At 43.1% G+C, this 11755-nt stretch overlaps 2 protein-coding genes, 1 non-coding gene and 4 pseudogenes across 4 annotated transcripts in view; 6 read left to right on the top strand and 1 right to left on the bottom strand.

Moving 5' to 3' along the window:
• Positions 1 to 286, bottom strand: part of LOC106579731 (retinol dehydrogenase 10) — a 24572-nt gene extending 24286 nt beyond the window's left edge. The window contains exon 1 of the mRNA XM_082965546.1: positions 1 to 286. This exon is cut by the window's left edge and continues 495 nt beyond it. The gene's annotated coding sequence lies outside the window, so the exon portion shown is untranslated.
• Positions 287 to 3806: 3520 nt separating this feature from the next.
• On the top strand, positions 3807 to 9641 carry rpl7 (ribosomal protein L7). Of its 2 annotated transcripts, XM_014159897.3 has the most exons (7): positions 3807 to 3918; positions 4494 to 4593; positions 4948 to 5114; positions 5880 to 6017; positions 7221 to 7330; positions 8252 to 8470; positions 9590 to 9641. In XM_014159897.3, exons 1-6 carry the CDS (start codon positions 3905 to 3907, stop codon positions 8458 to 8460), a joined length of 738 nt encoding a protein of 245 aa, XP_014015372.1. In that variant the 5' UTR covers positions 3807 to 3904; the 3' UTR covers positions 8461 to 8470; positions 9590 to 9641.
• LOC123729067 (uncharacterized) lies at positions 4756 to 4850 on the top strand (annotated as a pseudogene).
• Positions 5685 to 5777, top strand: LOC123729065 (small nucleolar SNORD12/SNORD106). The gene has a single exon (XR_006760848.1). It is a non-coding gene; the product is annotated as a small nucleolar SNORD12/SNORD106 (small nucleolar RNA).
• LOC123729068 (uncharacterized) lies at positions 6795 to 6893 on the top strand (annotated as a pseudogene).
• LOC123729066 (uncharacterized) lies at positions 7559 to 7655 on the top strand (annotated as a pseudogene).
• Positions 8842 to 8937, top strand: LOC123729069 (uncharacterized; annotated as a pseudogene).
• Positions 9642 to 11755: the final 2114 nt, after the last annotated feature.

Raw genomic sequence — 11755 nt, 5'->3', positions numbered from 1 at the left:
GTTGATGAAACAAAACGGTCAGAATACTGTCAATTCAAAAACGCCTTAAATACAAGGTCAATTAGACTACTTTTTCTAAAAAAAATTATTATCCCAAGACTGCAAAAGAAAATCAACTAATAATTGAATCAATAAACGCTTTTCTAAAGTTGCTTGTCGATGGCGCAGAGTCCCCAGCTTTCACAAGTCCGCAGTGAGGACGGAGTCTTCCCTCTGTTGCAGTGACAGTCCTTCACCTCTCTCATAACACAACAGTGGCTGAAGCGCGTTTGAATCAGTCTGTCCATCTAATGGGCCCTTATAGGACCGGGTCCCGGAGGGCCTGACAGAAACACAGCCGCGTCACAACGCGTCAGATCATCAGGGAGATTAAAGCATCAAGTCGCGTCGTGGAAACTGGAGGATGACTGGTGCTCTTGTGCCACCTGTGGGATATTTTGCATAAGTGTTGTCAGATGAATGAAAGTAGAGGGAAAACGTTGTAACAAAATGTCTTATTCAACAGTTAGCCATTGTTTTAGATTTTCTTTTTCTCATTTTGTTTTTCTTTTTTTAATAAAATAACATTCAGACTTTTTTGGGGCAGCAGGTAGACTAGTGGTTAGAGTGTAGAGGTGGCAGGTAGTCTAGTGGTTAGAGTGTAGAGTTGGCAGGTAGTCTAGTGGTTAGAGTGTAGAGGTGGCAGGTAGCCTAGTGGTTAGAGTGTAGAGGTGGCAGGTAGTCTAGTGGTTAGAGTGTAGAGGTGGCAGGTAGACTAGTGGTTAGAGTGTAGAGGTGGCAGGTAGTCTAGTGGTTAGAGTGTAGAGGTGGCAGGTAGTCTAGTGGTTAGAGTGTAGAGGTGGCAGGTAGTCTAGTGGTTAGAGTGTAGAGGTGGCAGGTAGCCTAGTGGTTAGAGTGTAGAGGTGGCAGGTAGTCTAGTGGTTAGAGTGTAGAGGTGGCAGGTAGTCTAGTGGTTAGAGTGTAGAGGTGGCAGGTAGCCTAGTGGTTAGAGTGTAGAGGTGGCAGGTAGTCTAGTGGTTAGAGTGTAGAGGTGGCAGGTAGACTAGTGGTTAGAGTGTAGAGGTGGCAGGTAGTCTAGTGGTTAGAGTGTAGAGGTGGCAGGTAGTCTAGTGGTTAGAGTGTAGAGGTGGCAGGTAGTCTAGTGGTTAGAGTGTAGAGGTGGCAGGTAGCCTAGTGGTTAGAGTGTAGAGGTGGCAGGTAGTCTAGTGGTTAGAGTGTAGAGGTGGCAGGTAGACTAGTGGTTAGAGTGTAGAGGTGGCAGGTAGACTAGTGGTTAGAGTGTAGAGGTGGCAGGTAGTCTAGTGGTTAGAGTGTAGAGGTGGCAGGTAGACTAGTGGTTAGAGTGTAGAGGTGGCAGGTAGTCTAGTGGTTAGAGTGTAGAGGTGGCAGGTAGTCTAGTGGTTAGAGTGTAGAGGTGGCAGGGTAGCCTAGTGGTTAGAGTGTAGAGGTGGCAGGTAGACTAGTGGTTAGAGTGTAGAGGTGGCAGGTAGACTAGTGGTTAGAGTGTAGAGGTGGCAGGTAGTCTAGTGGTTAGAGTGTAGAGGTGGCAGGTAGTCTAGTGGTTAGAGTGTAGAGGTGGCAGGTAGCCTAGTGGTTAGAGTGTAGAGGTGGCAGGTAGCCTAGTGGTTAGAGTGTAGAGGTGGCAGGTAGTCTAGTGGTTAGAGTGTAGAGGTGGCAGGTAGCCTAGTGGTTAGAGTGTAGAGGTGGCAGGTAGACTAGTGGTTAGAGTGTAGAGGTGGCAGGTAGACTAGTGGTTAGAGTGTAGAGGTGGCAGGTAGACTAGTGGTTAGAGTGTAGAGGTGGCAGGTAGTCTAGTGGTTAGAGTGTAGAGGTGGCAGGTAGTCTAGTGGTTAGAGTGTAGAGGTGGCAGGTAGTCTAGTGGTTAGAGTGTAGAGGTGGCAGGTAGACTAGTGGTTAGAGTGTAGAGGTGGCAGGTAGTCTAGTGTTTAGAGTGTAGAGATGGCAGGTAGTCTAGTGGTTAGAGTGTAGGGGTGGCAGGTAGTCTAGTGGTTAGAGTGTAGGGGTGGCAGGTAGCCTAGTGGTTAGAGTGTAGGGGTGGCAGGTAGTCTAGTGGTTAGAGTGTAGGGGTGGCAGGTAGACTAGTTATTTCACCTTTATTTAACCAGGTAGGCTAGTTGAGAACAAGTTCTCATTTACAACTGCGACCTGGCCAAGATAAAGCAAAGCAAATTCGACACATATAACAACACAGAGTTACACATGGAATAAACAAAACATACAGTCAATAATACAGTAGAACAAAAGAAAACAAAAAGTCTATATACAGTGAGTGGAAATGAGGTGAGATAAGGGAGTTAAGGCAATAAATAGGCCATGGTGGCGAAGTAATTACAATATAGCAATTAAACACTGGAATGGTAGATGTGCAGAAGATGAATGTGCAAGTAGAGATACTGGGGTGTAAAGGAGCAAGATAAATAAATAAATACAGTATGGGGATGAGGTAGGTAGATAGATGGGCTGTTTAACGATGGGCTATGTACAGGTGCAGTGATCTGTGAGCTGCTCTGACAGCTGGTGCTTAAAGTTAGTGAGGGAGAGATGAGTCTCCAGCTTCAGAGATTTTTGCAGTTCGTTCCAGTCATTGGCAGCAGAGAACTGGAAGGAAAGACGACCAAAGGAGGAATTGGCTTTGGGGGTGACCAGTGAGATATACCTGCTGGAGCGCGTGCTACGAGCCTAGGTAGCCTAATGGTTAGAGCATTTGGCCAGTAACCGAAAGGGTGCTTGTTTGAATCCCCGAGTGGACAATGTAAAAATCTGTCATTCTGCCTTTGAACAAGGCAGTTAAACCCACTGTTCCTAGGCCGTCATTATTTACATTTACATTTACGTCATTTAGCAGACGCTCTTATCCAGAGCGACTTACAAATTGGTGCATTCACCTTATGATATCCAGTGGAACAACCACTTTACAATAGTACATCTATATCTTTTTGGGGGGGAGGGTAGGGGGGTGGTTAGAAGGATTACTTAATCCTATTCCAGGTATTCCTTAAAGAGGTGGGGTTTCAGGTGTCTCCGGAAGGTGGTGATTGACTCCGCTGTCCTGGCGTCGTGAGGGAGCTTGTTCCACCATTGGGGTGCCAGAGCAGCGAACAGTTTTGACTGGGCTGAGCGTGAACTGTGCTTCCTCAGAGGTAGGGAGGCGAGCAGGCCAGAGGTGGATGAACGCAGTGCCCTTGTTTGGGTGTAGGGCCTGATCAGAGCCTGAAGGTACGGAGGTGCCGTTCCCCTCACAGCTCCGTAGGCAAGCACCATGGTCTTGTAGCGGATGCGAGCTTCAACTGGGAAGCCAGTGGAGTGTGCGGAGGAGCGGGGTATAGAAGAATTTGTTCTTAACTGACTTGCCTAGTTAAATAAAAAATTGTTAAGATAACTTAGCTGTAAACGTGGTACCTGTACAAGAGCTGATGAAGATTGTACTGTTTTGGTTTATTACTTCAACAAAATGCCAGTTTGTTTTAAAGTTATGAAACTAAAGTGAATTAATCCAAAATCTTATAAAACCAAGTACACATCATGTCAACATCAGTTATAATTACATTCAATAAATATATATTTCTGTTAAATGAATATTGTTGAAAAAAAGTTATTTCTTTATTGTAAAATACAACAACATTTATACATTTAAAAAAATATATATTTTTGAATGCACTGTCAAATCTCAGAAGTACAGCGCATCACCAAATATACTGGAAGATGTATTGAAATATATGTTTGAACTAATCCTTCTGTCTGTGATATAGTGGATACAGTCTTTTGTTAAATCAATGGCAGGAACGAATCTGTTCAGGCAGTTTAATAGACAACTACTACCGGGGTCCTTCAACCTTTATCTCACGCATGCGCATCAGAGCGAGTCTCTTTCTCGGCGGACATAATGGCGGACGCAGAGTGAGTGATTTGTGCTCTGCAAGAATCTAAATCCATCAACCGATTTAATGAATATCATAAAGTTATTTGACATTAAAAAATGGTGTATCTATCGTTAACTAACATGTTGTTCGTATCAGTTGTGTTGAGAATGTCGTTTTTCTATGCTCTACGATATTTGTGTTCATTTGGTTGATTGGATGTGGGTAGAAAAAAAAAAAACTACGTCCGTCTTGTGAATTCATCTGCTCGTTTCACGATAATGTTTTATGTTTAGCTTTTAATGTTACGGATATATTGTCTATGGGTGTAGCGAATGTTTTCTGACTATTTTTATTGCTGTTTTAGTCCACCACAATACCACAAAATGCATTTGTTTCCGTCCGTTGTGTGATTTTTACGTAAATAACTAAACGTTACCAAGTCAGACTCGCGTTTCGGGAAATGGCTAGGTAACATTAGCGGGGATGTTGCTAACAGTGTTGATATATCAGTTTTTCTCCTCTTTAAAAAAAAAAAAAAAAGTTAATTAAAACTATTTCACAGCCAGTCGCTACCATTATTAAAAACGTTCCTGTTGTGAATCTGTGTTGCAGAAAGAAGCTCCCCGCGGTCCCGGAGAGCCTTTTAAAAAGGCGAAAGGCCTTCGCCACCATGAAGGCCATGCGTATCAAGAAGATGCTTGCCGAAAAAAAAGTACGTTTTTGTTTTGTTTGTTTGTTAACTAGCAGGTTTCCACGTTGACTATGTTTTAGAATATGTAGTTGATGTACTGGCATTGTCCTACTGCAAGTTGTTGGGAAAATATCTTAACCTTACTGATTTTTATGGATGCCCTGTAATTTAAACTTTCTATACAATGTGGTTAATGATGCTCAACTTTTTTCCCCATCTTATCGACTCTGGTGAAACCAGTCTGAAAAAATAAGCCAATTTTTGTCTGAAATCACATTGAAAGAAATTACAGGCAATGTCCTAAATAAGCATCCCCCCCCCCCCCCCCCACCAGTTTTCATGCTCTGACTCATACCTGATGCTTTGTATCCCCAGACTCGTAAGGTGACCAGGCACCTGATCTACAAGAGGGCTGAGAAGTACCACAAGGAGTACAGGGAGATGTACAGGCGTGAGATCCGCATGGGGCGGACAGCCCGCAAGGTTGGAAACTTCTACGTCCCAGCTGAGCCCAAACTGGCCTTCGTCATCAGGATCAGAGGGTACGTTTCTTATTTTTTCCCCCCGGATGAAAGTGTCTGTTAAATTACATGTATTGTCAGAATCGCCTTCCCTGTTGGCTCAGTTGGTAGAGCATCGTGTGTGCAACGCCAGGGTTGTGGGTTCGATTCCCACGGGGTACAGAGGGGGGGAAAAGAATACAAAAAAAATGTATGAAATGTTATGCATTCACTACTGTAAGTCGCTCTGGATAAGAGCGTCTGCAAAAAGGAACAAAAAATTGCCTCGTATCACAGTGGCTTGTTCACCATTTTCACTCAGGTGCTGGGTAAAAAAGATGCATGTAATATTAAATCTACAGTCACATAGATTTTTTTAATTTTATTTGTGTTGTCACTTGGGATAGACGGTGAATGTCACTTTCCTGTCTTGGTAAAGTATACACCCCTAAAACTCAACTCTGGATCTCTAAGCCAGTTCCACTGTGTTCCCCTCTGATCAGGGACCAGCTTTTAGATCTAGTACACAAGGATATGCAATTAATTATCAGGTAGAACAGAAAACCAGCAGGCTCAGGACCTCGTAGGGTAAGAGTACCTCATGTTTTACACAATGTGGTTAATGATGCTCAACTTTTTTCCCCATCTTATCGACTCTGGTGAAACCAGTCTGAAAAATAAGCCAATTTTGTCTGAAACCACATTGAGTGTAAACTTAAGCTGACTGGGGGGGGGGAAAAACGATTTAATGACACTGTTCTGAAAACACAAGTGTAACTACCTTTCCCCCGTGTCTCCCTCCCCCAGTATCAACGGTGTCAGCCCCAAGGTGCGCAAGGTCCTCCAGCTTTTGCGTCTGCGTCAGATCTTCAACGGCGTGTTCGTCAAACTGAACAAGGCTTCCATCAACATGCTGAGGATCGCTGAGCCCTACATCGCTTGGGGGTAAGGCTGCCTAGACCATCTGCTTGAATGTGAACCCCCCAGTTCCAGGGGTATCAAGGCCAGTGCCACTAATTTTCATTCCCCCCCCCCCCCCCCCCCCCCCTCTAATCAGGGACTGATTTAGACCTGGGACACATAGTGGAAACGCATATCTCCCTCACTAGCTTTAAGCACCAGTTGTCAGAGCAGCTCACAGATCACTGCACCTGTACATAGCCCATCTATAATTTAGCCCAAACAACTACCCTCTTCCCCTACTGTATTTATTTATTTATTTATTTTGCTCCTTTGCACCCCATTATTTCTATTTCTACTTTGCACTTTCTTCCACTACAAATCTACCATTCCAGTGTTTTACTTGCTATATTGTATTTACTTCGCCACCATGGCCATTTTTTGCCTTTACCTCCCTTATCTCACCTCATTTGCTCACTTTGTATATAAACTTATTTTTCTACTATGTTTGTTTTACTCCATGTGTAACTCTGTGTTGTTGTATGTTGTCGAACTGCTATGCTTTATCTTGGCCAGGTCGCAAATGTAAATGAGAACTTGTTCTCAACTAGCCTACCTGGTTAAATAAAGGTGAATAAAATAGTGGGTGCAATTAATTCAGGTGGAACAGAATCAGCAGTCCTCTGGACCTCCAGGTGTAGATTTAAAATAATAATACAATTTAAAAAAAAAAAATATATATATATATATATATATTTGGCAGTGATTAGGGTGAGATAGAAGTTACAAATTGTACTGTCATTGTCCCAGAAGTTTTTACACAATGTGGTTAATGATGCTCAACTTTTTTTCCCCATCTTATCGACTCTGGTGAAAACCAGTCTGACAAAATAAATAAGCCAATTTGTCTGAAACCACATTGAGATATTACTAATGGCACTCTTTTTTTTTTAAATTGCAGTAAACCAGTCACACACTTGTGTGGCGGCGTGTCCGGTATAAGTAACCCATTGACGTTTTGATTGGCTGCAGGAATTTGTCACTGGTTTAATGAGACTACACAACCTACTTGTTGGCTAATACATGACATTTGTTTAATGCTTTTCAATAGTTATCTGAAAGCTCCATTTGTGTGTGTATGTGTATATATATATATATATATACACACTTTGAATGGAGGTGGGTAAAATGGCAACGATAAGCTAGGTGTTTAAGTACATCACTGATAGTGTTTCTCTTGTCTCCCAGGTACCCCAACCTAAAGTCTGTGCGTGAGCTGATTTACAAGCGTGGCCATGGCAGGATGACCAAGCAGCGCATCGCTCTCACAGACAACGCCCTGATCGAGAAGGCCCTGGGTACGCTTTTACGATGCTTCTTGTACGGTTGTGTTTTACACAGGCAGCCCAGTTATTGGCAAAAGCTCACCTGGTTGGTTGAAAGGTCAACTGGAGGATAATGATCTGAATTGGGCTGCCGGTCCAATATGGGACTGGATGGATCTATCTCTGAGAAGTGAAAGCTAGTTTCATATAGTAAGCTAGGGCAGGATGCCCCATTTACCCCTGTCTTATAAACTTCTATACAATGTGGTTAATGATGCTCAACTTTTTTCCCCATCTTATCGACTCTGGTGAAACCAGTCTGAAAAAATAATTAGCCAATTTTGTCTGAAACCACATTGAGAAACCGACTGTTACTTCAATCTGATATGTTTAGAATAGGAAACTGCATTTACATAATGCTTAATTTAATGGACCTAGATATCCCATTACTATACACCGACCGTTATCCATTAAAGGGGTTGTCTGCACAGACCTTTATCCATTAAAGGGGTTGTCTGCACAGACCGTTGTCCATTAAAGGGGTAGTCTGCACAGACCGTTGTCCATTAAAGGGGTAGTCTGCACAGACCGTTGTCCATTAAAGGGGTTGTCTGCACAGACCGTTGTCCATTAAAGGGGTAGTCTGCACAGACCGTTGTCCATTAAAGGGGTTGTCTGCACAGACCGTTGTCCATTAAAGGGGTAGTCTGCACAGACCGTTGTCCATTAAAGGGGTAGTCTGCACAGACCGTTGTCCATTAAAGGGGTAGTCTGCACAGACCGTTGTCCATTAAAGGGGTAATTTGAGTCGTTACATTTCTCCATCCCTCAGCTGTTTACTAAAACAGTGGCTGGGTGAGGGCTTAGTAGTTTGAGCTACAGATTGCCTCTTTGAAGAATCGTGCAGTTTCCTCACTCTGGCTTTGTCGTCATCTCCCTCTCTCCCTCTCCCAGGTAAATACAGCATCATCTGTGTGGAGGACCTGATCCATGAGATCTACACAGTCGGGAAGAACTTCAAGCCTGCCAACAACTTCCTGTGGCCCTTCAAACTGTCCACGCCCCGCGGCGGCATGAACAAGAAGACGACTCACTTTGTGGAGGGAGGAGATGCTGGAAACAGGGAAGACCAGATCAATAGACTCGTCAGGAGGATGAACTAGGGAATCTATGGTGAGACTATTGTCCCATGGGCTCTCAACTCCGTTCCTGGGGATCGACCCACCTGTATGTGTTGCTCCAACCAGCTAATTATTAAAATGATGTAGTATTGGGATGCAACCCCTTCATGCCAGTAAACGCAGGTTCCTGGAGATGAGTAGTAGGCGAGACAATTTCCACCTTAAATTTTTTTTTAATATGGAATCGTCAAGATCTCGATTAGCTGAATTGGGTTTTTCAGTGGTGTAGCTCCAGCATTACGACTGTCTTCTGGGCCGGTTTCTCAGCTTGATCCAATTCAACCCCCCCCAAAAAAATCATTTGAAAAATTTCATTTGAAATGTCATTGTTTCTACTTAAGTGTTCAGTTTCTAGTTTTACACAATGTGGTTAATGATGCTCAACTTTTTTCCCCATCTTATCGACTCTGGTGAAAACCAGTCTGAAAAAATAAGCCAATTTTTTTCTGAAACCACAAGTTTAAAAAAGTAAAAAAATAAAATAACTGTCATTCCTAATATGAAGTGAACTGAAAATGGTGTTTATTTTACAGTACACCGTCTCAAAACCGGATAATTCTGGACCAGGTTGTATTCCACTGAGATTCCATTTCCTATTTCGATGGGGAACAGTTATGAATTCGCTGGATTAAACGGCCAGGCTCAAGTGTTAAAATCATACACACAAATAACTAAAAGTCCATTAAATTTGTCAACTGCATTTCTTTTTATTTTTTATTGTAGAGCAGCTTGTTACGTTATTTTCCCAACATCCCAGGCCGTGTCCCCTATGGACTCCCTATTTGGCGCCCTATATAGGGCATGATGTGCCCTTTGGGACGTTAACTTGGTTAAAGTCCCACTAAAAGCAGCTTGTTGTGTTTGGATATACGGCACACTAGTTTAAACATGTCGTTACTAAAGATGAAGCAATGTCCTGAAAGTGAAACTTGGATTACAATGTTTGTTTGTTATTGTGTGGCATCAAGGAAACCCTTGACTAGATTTCTGGAGTCTATAGTATTTTTATGGGTGTAAATCGTTACTACACAAACTATTGGAAATGTTTATTTGCTGTAGAAACTGATTTGGTTTTCTGGTATTAATGTTGTGAATTTCTTTATTTTTCCAGGTTTTTCATGGGATTCTGAGCTCTGTACAATAAAAACATTAGAAGAAGTGTATTTGTTGAACTCTGGTCTGAAGTCATTATTTTGTGGTGCTGCTGCCATCTAGTGTAGAAAGTTGGAGCATCCGACATCGATTATGTTCTACATTATTTTATCAATATTAATTTTGCAATTATATTTAAATTTGTAGATGGTTATGGAATTCAAGTAACTTTGACGCTGTACAGTTAAATCAAATTTTATTGGTCACATACATTTTAGTCATTTAGCAGACGCTCTTACCCAGAGCGACTTACAGTAGTGAATGCATAACATTTTTTTTTCTCCGTACTGGTCCCCAGTGGGAATCGAACCCACAACCCTGGTGTTGCAAACACCATGCTCTACCAACTGAGCCACACGGGATATACACATGGTTAGCAGGTGTTAATGCGAGTGTAGCGAAATGCATGTGTTTCTAGTTTTGATCGTCCGGTAATATCTAACAATTCCACAACTACCTTATACACACAAGTGTAAAGGAATGATTAAGAATATGTACATATAAATATATAAATGAGCGATGGCTGAACGGCATAGGCAAGATGCAGTAGATGGTATAGAGTACAGTGTATATACATATGAGATGAGTAATGTAAACATTATATAAACAGGCATTGTGTAAGTGACTAGTGGTACATTTATTACAGCCAAATGCTAATTATAAAAGTGTATTCAAATGTATTTTACAGTACATTTTGGGGGGGTAATTTGAGTTATTTTAGCATGAGGTGTGTTAAGACTGACAATATAAATGCAACATGTAAAGTGTTGGGTTTCATGAGCTGAAACAAAAAATCCCAGACATTTTTCCATATGCACTAAAATCGTATTACTCAAATGTAGTGTGTTTACATTCCTGTAAGTGAGCATTTCTCCTTTGCCAATATAATCCATCCACCTGAAAGGTGTTGCATATCAAGAAGCTGGATGGCTGTTTTACGGGCTCCTAACCAATTGGCTGCTTCAAAAGCTTCTGGACATTTCTTTTCTTTAGTGAGTCAAGACGGGAAGGATGTAATGTTGCACCCAGACCAGGCCCAAATCCCCATCATTCACATGAAGGAAATACAGGGGGTGGAGATCAGGGTGCCTTGTGAGAGTTCGTCGGGTGGATAACCTGCCTCTACCATCTGTTCTTTTAGCCGACGTGCGATCACTGACTGTTCTAAAGGGACATTAAAAACTAATATCTTAACGTTTCACTGAGTCGTGGCTAAACGACTGATAATATACAGTTGGCTGTGTTTTCCGGGTATCGGCAGGACAGAGTAGCTACGCCTGCTAAGACGAGGGGGGGGGGGGGGGGGGTCAATTTGTCAATAACAGCTGGTGCTCGATGTCTAAGGTAGTCAAGGTTTTGCTAGCCTGAGGTAGAGTACCTCATGATAAGCTGTATGTAACAGTGTAGGTTCCGTCCCTCTCTTCGCCCCAACCTGGGCTCGAACCAGGGACCCTTGCACACATCAACAACTGACACCCACGAAGCATCGTTACCCATCGCGCCACAAAAGCCGCGGCCCTGTGGACGTCGGGCCCTCATACCACCCTCATGGAGTCTGTTTCTGACCGTTTGAGCAGACACATGCACATTTGTGGCCTGCTGGAGGTCATTTTGCAGGGCTCTGGCAGTGCTTCTCCTGCTCCTCCTTGCACAAAGGCGGAGGTAGCGGTCCTGCTGCTGGGTTGTTGCCCTCCTACGGCCTTCTCCACGTCTCCTGATGTACTGGCCTGTCTCCTGGTAGCACCTCCATGCTCTGGACACTACGCTGACAGACACAGCAAACCTTCTTGCCACATCTCGCATTGATGTGCCATCCTGGATGAGCTGCACTACCTGAGCCACTTGTGTGAGTTGTAGACTCCGTCTCATGCTACCACTAGAGTGAAAGCACCGCCAGCATTCAAAAGTGACCAAAACATTAGCCAGGAAGCATAGGAACTGAGAAGTGGTCTGTGGTCCCCACCTGCAGAACCACTCCTTTATTGGGGGTGTCTTGCTAATTGCCTATAATTTCCACCTGTTGTCTATTCCATTTGCACAACAGCATGTGAAATTTATTGTCAATCGGTGTTGCTTCCTAAGTGGACAGTTTGATTTCACAGAAGTGTGATTGACTTGGAGTTAC

The sequence above is a fragment of the Salmo salar genome, chromosome 19 (genome assembly GCF_965601325.2).
Source record: "Salmo salar chromosome 19, fSalSal1, whole genome shotgun sequence".
In the NCBI taxonomy this organism is placed as follows: Eukaryota; Metazoa; Chordata; class Actinopteri; order Salmoniformes; family Salmonidae; genus Salmo; species Salmo salar.
This window is presented reverse-complemented; position numbering and strand designations above follow the sequence as displayed.